We start from the raw sequence: 15,028 nt of genomic DNA on the forward strand, positions 1-15,028 counted from the left end.
CAAGAAAAGTTCTCACCTAATTTCATTTGTCTTTTGCTTTTGGCATAAGGTATCATTAAAGATCTCAAGTTAAGGGCCCCTGAGTTGCTTAGTTCATTAAGCATCCATCTCTTGGGCTTGGCTCAGATTATAGTCTCGAGCCCCAAGTTGGGTTCGAGCCCCAAGTTGGGTTCTGAGCTGACTTTGTGGAACCTGCTTGGGATTCTGTCTCTCTTTCTGCCCCTCCCCCTCTGATGCTCATGCGTGCTCACACACACACACACACACACACACACACACACACACACACTCTAACAAAAATAAATACATATTTTAAAAAAAGATGTCCAGTTAAGTAAGACATTTCTGGTGTGTATTATCTACGTATACCTAACAGATTTTAACTAAGGAAATGTGAATTTTATTTATTTGTTACTAGGTCTTACAGCCTTGTTCTTTATTTATGGAAAAATGTATGTGGGCTTCAGGAAAACAAAATATAAGCATTATGGTTGAAGAATTTATAATTAAGGTCAGTGCCTATCATATTATTTGGGTAAAAATTCTTGTTTCTAGCAAAATCTTTTGATGTCTCTTCTAACTAGAACATTATGCTACTTACATTACATATTCAAACAGTAAATACTGCTAATATTAAAAGACATTTTTCTTTAAAGCAAATTTTTTTCTATCTTTTTATAACGAGAGTACTTTAAATATCTATAAATGATTGCGATAGTTTTTATCCATTATGTTTGCTTTTTGTGTGTTGGGGAGATTGGGTTTGGGGGACAGCAGAGATGGGATGGGAAGAGAAGAAAGTTGGGATGGAAAAGTGAAGTTGCCTTTATTTGTAGTAAGTTATTTTAGGCTTTTATTCAGGTATAATGTGAATTTAATAATTACATAATTAAATGTTTTATCTGGCTTTTAAATTTTTGTAATGACAGATGTATGCTAGAAATAAGTTATTAGGATTTGCTTTTTTTTTTTTTAATTTTTTTTTCAACGTTTATTTATTTTTGGGACAGAGAGAGACAGAGCATGAACGGGGGAGGGGCAGAGAGAGAGGGAGACACAGAATCGGAAACAGGCTCCAGGCTCTGAGCCATCAGCCCAGAGCCTGACGCGGGGCTCGAACTCACGGACCGCGAGATCGTGACCTGGCTGAAGTCGGACGCTTAACCGACTGCGCCACCCAGGCGCCCCAGGATTTGCTTTTTATTAATCTCTTATATTTGAAGTATTGGGAAAACAATCTCTGTTCTCCCATAGCATTTGTATTGTTTAAGTATGACCTCATAATTGGTTATAAATGAAAGGCGGAGAATAATACTTCCCTAAATCTCTTTTTCTGTCTGTCCAAAGGACGCAATATTGAGGTGGTTGATAGCAGTTTTACTATACCATAACCGATAGTGATTAAACCAAGGCTCAAACTAATGTCATTTGAGTTACCATATAAATAACAGTGCAATTTTCTCTCAATATTTTAAAATGCTCAGTAGTTTTAGATTGAATTTTGTTAACAGATTTACTTTTTGAAGAATTTAAGGTGGTCATTCAGGGGGAAAGGTCTTGAATTTGCATGCACTTAGTCTAAGACAATAGGTTAAGGTACTGGGAATATTGTCTTTCCCTTTCTTTGTATATCAGTTTATTTGTTTATTCATTCAGCAAGCATTGTTTGAGCTCTTACTTTGTACGAAAAATGTCTATACAAGGCATTGGTGATACATAGTCCATATCTTCAAAGAACTTACTGATATATGTGAGAGAAAGAAGTAAATCAGTGATTCTGGCTTTCAGAGCTGGAGGCCTGTACTGGTGCTTTTGGGAGCACAAGTAAGGGTCCTGTGATCAGACCATGACATCAGGGAAATCTGCCTTGAAGTGAGGCTACTTGAACTGAGTTTTGAAAATCTGATGGAGGTTAGAAGCAGAGGGAGGCTGAGGGTTATCAAGACAGAACTGACAATATGCACAAAAGTAGAGGTATGAAAAACCTTTTAAGGACTTAGAGTGGTGATTCCACGTGGTTGGAGAGAATGGTGCGGTGGAGTTGTAAGATTGAGAGCTCTAATTAAAGGTGACATTAATAAGGCAAGGACGAAGAAGGGACTTAGTGGACAGGTAAGTTTGGGAAGAGGCTCATACTACTTCCTTCTTTGGGTGATGTAGTCATATCATTTTAGCAAATTACATAAGTAGAGGTTGTGAGAACTGAACAGTAAAGGAACCCACTTATTTAACCCAGTATTGCTTACACTTTGGGAAACCCTGGTATCACATCACAAAGACTTTTGTGTCCTCAGCTAAAGAGAAATTTGAACTGCATCCTTAAAGTTAGGGGCAATTGAAGATTTTAGGCATAGGAATGGCCTGCCCAGATTTGAGTTTGATGAAAAGAATGCTGGTGGAAATGTGGAGGGTAGACTCTGAGGGTCCAGTCAGCACTGGACATAGTAGGTATTATCAGTGTAGAACTAAGGTGCAAGGCTAGGAATGAGGAGGTGAGCAAAGATACTATACAAAGATAATAAGAGGTAGAGTTTGGAGAACTTAGGGGAGGTGGAACGGGATCCATGGTGATTCTTAGGCTTTTTGTTTCAGTCAGAAAAATAAAAACTATGTATGTATATTTTGATGAGGATCATATACTTTGGTTTAGTTAATGCAACTGGTTGAAAAATAAAAAATTCAGTTATACTACATTTTTCTTTTCATATAACCCTATTTTATTATGAATTGGTCAATTTAACTTCAGGTTTTGACATTAACATATAATATTAATTACTTAATTCCAATGTAGCCTGGGCAGAAATCATGGGTATGATGTTAGCTGACTTGACATATGGCTTTGTGTATTCTCTTTTGTTTTTCTTAGGTATTAATGTAATATGTTTAAATTTTTAACTTTGTTTAAAGTTTTGTGTTATATATTCTTCTCATTTAGAAATAATTTATTCTTAAAATTTTTCTGCTTTCTTTTTTAAAGATTTCACCCATAATTCTGAATACTGTGATGACGATCATGGCTGCTATGTCTCCAAAGACAAAAGAAGATGAATCCAAAGATATGTCTAAGGAAACAGAAAATCTTTGGGGCATCAAATCTATTAGTGATTATAACTCTTGGTTTCTTGGTGTTGACATGGCAACAGAAATAACAGAAAATTTCAAAGACATTCACTGTCTATCTATAGAGGAAAATTGTGCTGTTGTTGTAGAGTCAGTTCAGGTTACCTTAGAATGTGGCCTTGGGCATCGAACTGTACCTTTATTACTGGCAGAGTCTAAGTTTTCAGGAAATATTAAAAATTGGACTTCCCTAATGGCTGCTACTGCTGACATGACATTAGAGGTATGACTACATCATTTAATACTTCCAGAGCCAACTTCTCAAAATTACACCTGCAGAATTAAGATGTGCACTTTTCTTGTTTGTGCATGGCCACAGCATGTGTGTGTGTGTGTGTGTGTGTGTGTGTGTGTGTGTGTCTGTGTCTGTGTCTGAATAGATAATATATTCTAACATTTAACTTGTTGATGCATAATGTAGTATTATTTAGTTGGTTACTGTTTTTTAAAGACTTTTTGTTAAGTAATTTATTTATGGCAGTAAAGTAAGAGAGTAAAGGAAAATGTACCCTCTTTATAGCTATTCTTTGTGTCTTGAGGTATGTTGTTAAAATGATTGGCATATAACATTAATTATGTAATATTTTTTCCTGATGATTATAGAAATATGTTGTTAAAGTTAAAAGACTCTGTTATTACAATTCTGTGCCTTTCCAGGTTCACTACTATAATGAAACCCATGCTGTTTGGGAGCCACTGATTGAGAGAGTGGAGGGGAAGAGACAATGGAATTTAAGGCTTGATGTAAGGAAACCATACGATATCTTTATATTGATGGCACTCAGCACATTCATTTATATTTTTTAGTTCAATGATTCTCAAGATTTGTGATCTAGGATTCTGGAGGCCTTTTTAGGGGGTTTGTGGGGTCAGAACTATTTTCATAATAATAGACATTATATATCATTTTTATTCTCATTCTCTTGTGAGCATACAATGGAATTTTCCAGAGACTGTGTGATATTGCATCAGAATGAATACTGAAGCAGAAATGAGAATCCACTTGTCTTAAGGCAGTCACTAGAGAGATTTGCAAATGCCCTTCTTTTTACTATTAAAGATAACTTTAATAGTTATATTTCATTAAAATATTATTCAACATATAATTGTTTTTAAATGAATATTTAAAATTTTCTCAGTTTGGGTTTCTAATAGATTTCATAGTCATAGATCTGATCCATATAAATGAAGCTCTTTGAGATCATCAGTGATTTTAGGAGACCAAAACGTTTGAGAAAACTTGAATTATAGTTCATGAATTCTTTGTGTGTTATCTCTTGATGGTATTTCTTGAGAGCACTTCAGAATCCTGGATACCAAAGCACATTTTTCTTGACTAAAAGGAAGATGAATTATATACCCCTAACAAGTGACTACACTACAGTTCTCTGGTGTAGCCTGAAGTGTGAGGCACTGAAATTGACTCAGCAGATTCCTATTTTAAAACTGTGAAGCCACTTAACCTGTGTCCCAATTTCTTCTCAGTAAAGTAGAAGTAATATTTCTGATCTACCTGTTTCTGGCATAGACGGGCTAACAAATAGTTTTGTATGTGGCCTTTGAGCTCTATTAGAACAAAAACTGTGGTGGAATCTGATGGCTGGTGAAAGCGTATCATATTATGTGTAGGTGTTAACAGAATTCCACATTACCTCCAGTGAGGATCGGTTTAGACTTGAGGGTCATCTTCCATTACGCCTCAACACATGAGGACCAATTAGTCAGGCGACACTGGGTAAATAGCTTCCTCTGGGGAATGCACAAGAAACAAATACTGTAACTGACCTGGAGCACTTTTGTGACACAGTTCGAAACATTACCCTGTGCACTGACCACACACTGCAAAAAAGACTGCTGATCTGTGCTGTGTCTAAGCGAAGCACTGGTTGTTTTTGAAACTGAGACTTTTGACCAGCCTTAATATGAAGCGACTAGTTTAGGAGAGTTTAACACTTTGAGAGTTTTAAATTTTTGTAATTAAATGGCTAATAACTTAAATGTGTCACATTATTTATCCTCCTAGGTAAAGAAGAATCCAGTCCAAGATAAAAGTTTAATTCCAGGAGATGATTTTATTTTTCTTCCTGAGCCACAAACAGCAGTTCATATTTCTTCAGGAGACACAATGAATATAACCATATCCAAAAGTTGCCTGAATGTTTTCAACAATTTAGCCAAAGTATGTTTGGTTTTTTCTTGGAGTATTTCAAATGGGATTTTAAAATGAAACATGTATGGATTATTTATGTTTGTCATCACAATTACTTTCTTAAAAATGTTTAATTTTGGAAAAAAATTGAATTTTGCAACAATTTTATTGCGATGTTATGTTCCTTTTCAGGGTTTTTCAGAGGGCACTGCTTCTACTTTTGACTACTCTCTAAAAGATAGGGCTCCTTTTACAGTGAAAAATGCTGTAGGCATTCCCATTAAGGTGCAGCCCAATCATAATCTCAGAGTAATAGGCTCCCTTGAGAAAAGTGGTGTTTATGATGTTGATGCTGGTCAGCATTTGGAATTGGAATATGCCAGCATGGAACCTTCACGTCAAGGAAAATTATCTATGTTGAGCCGTCAGGAAAGCTCGCTCTTCACTCTCACCTTTGGTATGCTATATTTATTTTATATTCGTCTTTGAAATTGTAGCTGTGTGGCTTATTTCTGTTAAAATGTAAAGATATTGCTGCAGATACCTTGGGAGACAACATTTCTAAAGGCTTGAAACAAATAGTTGATAAGCTCTTAATTTTCTTCCTCTAAACTTGAGACAATTAAATTTTAGAATTACCTTAGAAAATTAGATTATTTCTATGCCCTTAAATAATGCCGTCTGTAGCATGCTTCAAAAAGGATGTGAGTCCATTGAGGAGAGGAAAATGAACTATATTCAGAAGTCATAAAATGTTGACAGTAATTATCACCATTACACAGAAAAGGTGATTATTGTTCTATAGTTGAAAGAAAAGGAACAAGCTGAAATTTGTGTGATTTAAGAAATTTTTTTTATTTTTATGTAGATTCCAAGTTAACATACAGTGTGATATTAGTTCCAGGCATGCAATATAGTGATTCATTACTTCCATATAGCACCTGCTGTTCATTACAAATGGCCTCCTTACTCCCCATCACCTATTTCACCCATCCCCCCACTCACCTCCCTTCTGGTAACCATCAGTTTGTTCTCCATAGGTAAGGGTCTGTTTCTTGATTTAAAACCTGAAGAGAAATTGTTTTGAGTCAAAACATTTTATAACTAGTTTCCTTTCTTTTTTTATTTTATTCTTTTTTTATTTTAGTTTCTTTAGTTTCCTTTCTTTGTTGGTTCCTACATCTCAGAAAAGCATTTTGAGTAGTCATGTTCAGTCATGAAGAATTCCCTTGTATTATTTTAAGGTGCTGATGAGTACTCTGTCTGAGAGAAATATAGGTAAATGGGTATTTGGAATGCTTCTCACTTATGCTCTGCCTTAGTACCTCATGGATATACAGAAGTTGCAAAAGTCCCTGTTGCCAGATCCGGACGGCGATTGTATAATGTACGGAATCCCAATGCCAGTCATTCTGACTCAGTCTTGGTACAGATTGATGCAACTGAAGGGAATAAAGTAATCACTCTTCGTTCTCCTCTGCAGGTAATCCATTAAAGTAAATTGTGTCCCTTGAAGTATAACAAGAAATCTTCAATCATTTGGGTGAATATAGGAATATGATAAAACATTGAGCTAATACTGAGTATTCAGAAATACGTAATAGATTGAATTGGCTGCTATTTCCAATCTAACTTGTTTTTGTTCTAGTCTTCATTTTAAATATCTGATTAAACAATTTTGTTATTTGAAAGCCCATTTTTGTTGTGGTCTAGGTTGAAAATTAAGGAAGATTTTCACCTCTTTCTTTAAAGATTTAGAACTGGGAGTGTTAATAATTATAAGTGGTTGCCAAATAAGATAACATTCCATTCTCTTTGTATATCACTTGGGATTGTATGTTTCAAGTATATCTGAAGGAATACTGGAATGATCTCCCCAGAAAAAGATTTTAGCATCTTAATCTTTTCTATGTTTAACGCTTTATCCATTTTTCTTTTCCTGTGCATTATTACAGGTTTCATTATGTGGTCATCAAAAGAACATTTCTTCCTACTTAGAACATCAGATAAAAAAAGTAAAGGATTTCAACTTTTGGCCATTGTTCTCTCTCAGTTTGCTGTTAGCTCTAGCCTATATCACATTGTAGTCCAGGAAAGAGAGTTGTAGTCCTTTTCCTTATATTTCCCTTGCTATCCTTTTCTGTTTTCACATGGTGCATTGAAAAGAGGTTATAATGGGGGAAATATCATGGCTGAACTCCAAAGAGTAATACATATTATACACAACAGTGAACATCAGTGTAGAACGTGTGACTCTCTCAGAACTTTTCAACTGCCACTTAAACATCAAGTTTCTCATGTAAAGCACTTAAATATCCTAAAATTTTTCAATTATCCATAAAATATCTTCTAACACTGGGCTTGAAACTTTTAGATCTAAAAGTAACTGTGTGCAGCTCACATTTTTCTTTTGGCCATGTGTTATCTTTTTAAACAACTTGTATGTCTTTTTTATCCAACAGATTAAAAATCATTTCTCTATTGCATTCATTATCTATAAATCTGTTAAGAATGTTAAGCTGCTGGAGCCCATTGGAGTAGCCAGCCCTGAAGAGGAGTTCCATGTTCCTTTAGATTCATATAGGTACCTATTTCCTTGAAACTAATGCTTGGAAACTAATACAAAGTTTTAAAAGGTTCATACTATATATTTTAAAATATGAATTGGGATCTATATTCCAGGAAGAAACCTTGTATTTTTATTACCTAAAGATGTGTAAAAGCCAGTTTTAAGACATCTAGAGAAATACATTTATGTAATCATTGATTTACCAGATAAAAAATTTCTTACTGTATAGTTGATGTTTTAGCACTTTCTGAAATTTATTTTTACTAGGTTGCCTTTATAATTGAAACGACTATTTTTTTTGACTTGTCATTGCTTACACAGTGTTTTGTTTTTGTTTTTGTTTTTGTTTTTGTTTTTTTTCCCAGAAAGTTCCTCCCTGAGTTAGCTATGTGACTTTGGGCGGGTTTCTTAACCTTTCGTAGCCTTGTTTTCCTCCTCTGTAAAAATAGGAATAAGTATTTACCTTGTAGAGTTACCAAGAAGATTTAATGAGATTCTTAAGTTCTTGATAAAAGCTTTTTTCCCCAACTCTGTTTTCTTTTTTCTCTAGATGTCAATTATTTATTCAGCCAGCTGGTGTCTTAGAGAATCGGTACAAAGAATCCACCACTTACATTTCTTGGAAGGAAGAACTTCACAGAAGCAGGGAAGTCAGATGCATGCTTCAGTGTCCGTCAGTAGAAGTCAACTTCTTACCTCTCATTGTCAATACAGTTGCTCTGCCTGATGAATTAAGCTATATATGTAGCCACGAGGAGGATTGGGATCCAGCTTACATTATCCATCTTTATCCTACCCTCACTTTGCGGAACCTTCTCCCATACTCTCTCAGATATTTACTTGAGGTATGTCTCTTGTATTTTGTTTGACCTTTATTATTGCAGAGTGAATTCTAGTTTTTTCACTATATTTTTAGTTGAGGTATTTTTACATAGCATAATTGTAATGCTTTAATAATATTAATAATAGCAAAAACCGATACAGCATTTAGTATATGGCATACACTATACCATGTGCTTTACCTGTATTAACACATTTAATCCTTGCAGTAACCTTCTGGTGTAGGTACTATTATTAGACCCATTTTACAGAGGAACAAACTGAGTCACATAGGAATTAAGTGACAGGCCCAAGATCCCACAGCTAATAAGTTGTAGAGCTGGAATTTGAACCTAGGTAATTTGGCTTCTTGCTCCCTTCCACCGAGCTCTGCTGCATCTGCTATGAAATAAGAACCATATTAATCTCTTCCATTAGCTGATGGATAGAAAAAAGCCAGTGAGGAAGCACTCATCTTACTTTATTCTAAAGTTAATTTTAAAGTTTTTATTGTAAAGTTAATAGTTTTATTCGATCCGGGTTTCTCTTGAACTTAAAATAATTAGTCTGTCTGATAAATAATAGGCAACATTTTTAGTAATGACATGTGATAAATATTTTTAGATTCTACATTCCACAACATTTTAAAATACAAAAGTCTGGAAAGTGTTGGAGCTTAAATTATTTCTTTTCTTTATCTGACAATGAGCCACCCCTCCGTTTGTAAAGGCTAAAATGAATTAAATGAACTAGAAAGTATTTATGTAAAATAAGCTTTCAAAAAGGAAGCCTGATTTATTATGTGGCTATTAATCATTCTAAAAACAATTCCACATCCCTTAGATAGTTTGTCAGAGGTTTGCTCTCACTTTCCTTCTTTTATTTATATGGGAACCACGAGGCATAGCATTTGAACAGAGGGTGAAGCTGAAGCCAGGCGGTTAAGTGGCTCATTAATGACACAGACAACAGCCAGCATTCCTGAATCCATCCTTGGATCCTAGGCCTAGATCTGACTTTATTTATTTCTTTATTTTTTCAAAATCTGTGGCCATTGACTTACTAATAGCCAAATGACAGTTTCTCCCTTTGGCTGTGATATAATATTTTTCTTTGTAGTCCTTAGTGGTTATTGAACGTTCATAATATGTAAGCCTGGGACTCCACTGAAGTCTTGTCAGTTAATCTGAATGTGGTACGTTATTTATTAGCATTTGCATAAAATATGGATGTTGTTACTGCAGAGTTTTTAAAATATCACTAAGCAAATTTAGTTTTTGTTTGTTTGTTTTTAGGGAACAGCAGAAACTCATGAGCTAGCAGAAGGCAGTGCTGCTGATGTTCTCCATTCGAGAATCAGTGGAGAAGTAATGGAATTAGTTCTGATGAAATACCAGGGCAGAAACTGGAACGGACATTTCCGTATATGTGATACGCTTCCCGAATTCTTCCTTGTGTGTTTTTCTCCTGACTCTGCAGAAATGATGACAGTTGACTTGTCAGTACATGTCAGACGAATTGGCAGCCGGATGGTGCTATCTGTTTTTAGTCCCTATTGGCTAATCAACAAGACTTCTCGGGTTCTCCAGTATCGTGCAGAAGATATTCACGTGAAACATCCAGCTGATTTCAGAGATATTATTTTATTCTCTTTCAAGAAGAAGAATATTTTTAGTAAAAATAAGGTGTGTTTTGGTTGATATAACAAGTTAAAATAGATAAATTCCTAGTTTGGAAATTTTTGAGTCATTAGCCTTCCCTCAATCCATGCTTACCAGTTTGCTAAGTGCCATTGGTATGAATGAAGTCCAAGGAGACTTTTAAGGAATGCATAGTCAAGTGGAATGTTAGGATTAGCAAGAGTTTCCCAAGGCTGAATTGCCCTTTTCTCCATTGCCTTTAGAATTGCTTCTGTTCTGGGGCACCATGGTGGCTCCGTTAAGCATTTGAATTCGGCTCAGGTCGTGATCTCACAGTTCATGAGTTCAAGCCCTGTGTCAGGCTCTGTGCTGACAGCTCGGAACCTGGAGCCTGCTTCAGATTCTGTGTCTCCCTCTCTCTCTGCCCCTCCCCCCCTCCACTTGTGCGCTTGCCCTCTCTCTCTCTCTCTCTCTCTCTCTCTCTCTCTCTCTCCAAAATAAATAAACATTGGAAAAAAATTACTTCTGTTATTTTAGTAGTGTCAGGTAGAAAGCTTGACTTTATGTACTTTACCAGTAATGGCATTTCAAAAGGTGGAACAGTTGGATTTAGCTTATATTAACTGAGCCCTTCTATGTATGAAGCCCTAAAACCAAGCCTTTGAGAGAGAAACCTAGTGCCTAAGCCTGGTCTTTTCTGCTCTGGTCCCTTCATTCCTTTGTAGACTCCTATCATGGAATTGCTTCTCACACATTATCCTAAGTGCTCACTGCTAGGCCTTTGTGTTACAGTTTCTGCCTAAAATGTCTCTTCCCCTATGCTTTTTCCCGCCTGCCACATCTTTTCTGGTTCCCTGCTGTTTATCTTTTGGCTGTCATTGTGCTCAGGCCTAACATGTGTGAAGGATTTCTAACTGTCTAAAGTAGAGCTAGTTAGTACAACCTTGTTCTCTTAGAGCATTGGTTTTCAAATTTCAGAGCATGTTAGAATCACCTAGAGGGCTTTCTAAAATACATTTCTGGGTTGTGCCCCTGACGTTTGATTCAGTAGGTCTGGGTAGGGTCTGAACATTGCATTTATAACAGATTCCCAGGTGATGCTGACAGTGCTGGTCCAGGGACCACATTTCAAGAACCGTTGTCTTAAAGTGTTGATTAACCCATAGCATTTATTTACCTGTTTATGTGTCTTACCTGTGGTTGTCCTCAGGTTTTTTATAATCTCAATGGAGGAGAGCAGTTAGATCTCTTCTATAAAACTTTATCTAAATCTCATAGCCAGAAGTAAACTTTTTACCGTCTCACCTTGGTAGCATTTTGTACTACTCAGGTAGCTCTTAATGTCATTCGTTCTTGTATCATAATTATTAGTATGTGTTTCCCATCTCCCTGTTTAGTTGGAGCTCACTGAAGACAGGAACTGTGTCCTGCTGTCTTCCATTCTGCTGACCATGATGCCTTTCATTTAGCATTTGATAAGTAATGTTAAAGGCATAAATTCTTTATGTTTTAAAACTTTTAAGAATTTGTTGGCTCATTATCTTAAGTCTAACACTGGAAAATATTATTTTATATTAAGCTTTTCTTTTTAAACAACAGAGGGTCTCATTGGCATACATCTTTAAATTCACTAAACTCACTGCATAGATGAATGGGAAGATCAGAGCTCTGCATTTATTTTATTGGCCTCTAGAATATCTGTGGTTCTCTGACCCATTGGCAGTATGGCTTTGATTATTTTTTTGTGTCCTATGATACTAAATAAATTTCTAATAGAATAGTATCTTCCCCTCAAATAAAATTAATATAGTGTTTTAGGTTTCTTATATGATGGTTATGTGTTCTCTGTTGTAGGTACAATTAAAAATTTCTACTAGCGCCTGGTCCAATGGATTTTCATTGGATACAGTGGGAAGTTACGGATGTGTGAAGTGCCCTGCCAACAGTATGGAATACCTGGTAAGATTTTGCTTGCTTATTCACCCTTGACTTCGTTCACATTTTCTTCAGCTCCGTTAACCAGCTAGGTTCTAAGGGGTACAGAAATTTGAAATCAAAGTATTATGTACAGGACTGTTATCTCTATAAATTTCTTTGGCTACTAGTATCAGGACAAGACCTACGTTTATCAAAGTTTAAGAAGTGAGTTGAATCCATCCACGTCAGCAACTTGTAAATATTCAGAGTATACAAGAATCCTCATTCCACACTACTCCCTGCCAGATATTTCTTAAATCTTAGATTTGACTGAAAATTTGAGTAACCTGAGGTCAGTTGATGTGTTGTAATTGCCACTTTGAAACTTTTATCTTAATTTATTAACAGAGAGATGATAAAGCAGCAAAACTTGAGCCTCTACACTAATTGTAAAACAATTTATGTTTGGAATGTTAAAAAAATAAAGAATACAGCTAAACTAAATATGTTATAACAGTCATCATTAGTTAAATAACCGTTTGATATTTCTTGAATTGATTTCTGACAGAGCCAAACTAAGGAACCAAATATTTTTCTTAGTGAGAAGATAATCAGTAGTTGAATATGGCTTAGTAGTTACTTTATTTACAGGCGTTATTTTAAAATATCTTAAGAAATCTTTATGTGAATGGGGTGTGTGTATCATTTCAAAGAAGTTTGTTCCTTTACACAGGTTGGTGTTAGCATCAAAATGAGCAGTTTTAATCTTACACGAATAGTTACCCTGACTCCCTTTTGTACCATTGCAAACAAGTCGTCATTAGAACTAGAAGTTGGTGAAATTGCGTCTGATGGCTCAATGCCAACTAATAAGTGGAACTATATTGCTTCTTCAGAGGTAAAGTTTTCCTTCACTATGACTGGCTCCTGAAATGTACAACTAGATATAGACAGATAAATAAGAATTGCATATACTTTTGTGTTACCCTCACTTTGCTACAGTATTTGTGTATTAAAACATGACAGCCAGCTTTGACTTTTTTTCATAAACACATGTTTAAAAAAAGAAGAAGAAAATTACTGGTAATATTTATCACTAGCCAGTCTAGAGGGTTGACACTCAGGCTGTAGCTCTTCCTGTATGTATAGAACATGGATGTGTACTGTGAAAAGTACATTAAGATGACGTACTATGAATTGTCTCAATAGTCAGGTTAGTGCCTCTGTGTTCAAGAAGTATATAATGCTGTTGGAGGGCTTAAGACTCATATAAATTCACATGTGGGAAAAAAGATTGTGTATGCTAAGTTATAGGTGGTTGTAGAATTTCTGTAAAATTTCAAGTTTCCTTGAAAGTTCTGCTAAAATTTGACCCCCTCACTTTACCAAGAAGGAAGTTAAAATCTCATACTTTTCTAAGATTGGTGAAGTCTTTGGAAGTCACGATCATTGTGGCCAAGGGCAAAAGGAATGTTTCATAGAAGAGGTGAGAGTTAAACTAAACTTCACAGGCTCAATAAGATTTTAGGAGATGAACAGAGTGAGGGAAAGAGTGTAGAAGAGGACAGGTGCAAAGATGAGCATTAGTGCTTGAATTTGTGTGAGTTTTCAACCAAGCCAGTTGACCTTAAGGATAGAACCATTCTTCTGTATGTCTCAAAAACAAAATTATATATATTTTTAAAAACTTAGCACGAAGCTTAAGAGGAAGGATTCTGGTTATAGTGCAAACAAATTTAGAGCTCTGAGAGACATGGGCTTTCCAAGTCACTTAGAATGATTTCTGTAGACTTGGCAACAAATAAATGCTCATTATCATTGATGGGGGTTTGATAACAGTATCATTTTTATTCAGAAATGGAATTCACTTACTGCTCTATAACAGAAGGGCACTTTGTATTATATTAGGAACTAAAACCTCAGTTTCACAGATAAGGCTCATTGAGGTATATAATTTTATTAAGATCAAACACGAAGATAATGTCAGGACTTCCAACGAGGTCCGTGGTGTTCTTTTCACTGCCTTCAGTTGTGTTTCTAGTTTATCTAGGAAAAGATATGCTATGAAAGAATTCATAGTGCATTAAGCAATTAAAATGGAGTATGCACAAAAGCAAATGTTATTAAGATTATAGGTTTTAAATATTCAAGATACTTGAGTCATTCTTAATCAGTAAACTCTTTAGTTTCTCATTTGTAATTTTTTCATAAGTACATGAAGACTACTAAATCTGTATTCTTCTGATGGAGTTTCTTTGGTTTCATAAATAGTCCTTATATTGTCAATAACTTTAACATGAGATGAGGAAATATTTTAAGAAACAAACGTAGTAATAATTGTATCATGGTCAGATTTAGAATTAAAAACTTAAGTAGCCATTATCTTATTGATACCACAGTACTGTTTTAAGACTGATGCTAACTTTTGTATTTTTAGTGCCTTCCCTTTTGGCCTGAAAATTTGTCGGGCAAACTTTGTGTGAGAGTGGTGGGCTGTGAAGGTTCCTCCAAACCGTTTTTTTATAACCGACAGGATAATGGCACTTTATTGAGCTTGGAAGAGCTGGTATGTTTTCATGTTTTATAATAAAACATCTTTGGTTTTGAAAATTTGCTTTAAAATATTTTATTGAAGATGATATAAAATCTGGTAATTATGTGAAGGTGCTAATATATATCTCATGCTGTACATGTATTTTATTTGTAAGAGATCAGAGAGCCAGTGTGCTCTTCATTAAGAATATAAGAACACAGCCTTTTTGTGTCTCCGTAACTGACTGCAATTCCAAATGTCACTGCAAGTTAAACCAATAC

At 35.3% G+C, this 15,028-nt stretch overlaps 1 protein-coding gene across 5 annotated transcripts in view; it reads left to right on the forward strand.

Moving 5' to 3' along the window:
- The window catches only part of VPS13C (vacuolar protein sorting 13 homolog C), a 195,726-nt gene that overhangs the window by 136,964 nt on the left and 43,734 nt on the right, over window positions 1–15,028 (forward strand). For all 5 annotated transcript variants that reach the window (XM_023255275.2, XM_023255276.2, XM_023255277.2 and 2 more), the window contains 12 exons: window positions 419–511; window positions 2,978–3,343; window positions 3,778–3,864; window positions 5,144–5,299; window positions 5,462–5,726; window positions 6,592–6,752; window positions 7,732–7,853; window positions 8,389–8,683; window positions 9,953–10,342; window positions 12,152–12,256; window positions 12,948–13,112; window positions 14,652–14,780. In XM_023255275.2, the coding sequence (XP_023111043.2) occupies window positions 419–511; window positions 2,978–3,343; window positions 3,778–3,864; window positions 5,144–5,299; window positions 5,462–5,726; window positions 6,592–6,752; window positions 7,732–7,853; window positions 8,389–8,683; window positions 9,953–10,342; window positions 12,152–12,256; window positions 12,948–13,112; window positions 14,652–14,780 (2,334 nt within the window). The remainder of the gene's footprint in view (window positions 1–418; window positions 512–2,977; window positions 3,344–3,777; window positions 3,865–5,143; window positions 5,300–5,461; window positions 5,727–6,591; window positions 6,753–7,731; window positions 7,854–8,388; window positions 8,684–9,952; window positions 10,343–12,151; window positions 12,257–12,947; window positions 13,113–14,651; window positions 14,781–15,028) is intronic.

This window comes from Felis catus, chromosome B3 (assembly GCF_018350175.1).
Source record: "Felis catus isolate Fca126 chromosome B3, F.catus_Fca126_mat1.0, whole genome shotgun sequence".
Classification (NCBI taxonomy): domain Eukaryota; kingdom Metazoa; phylum Chordata; class Mammalia; order Carnivora; family Felidae; genus Felis; species Felis catus.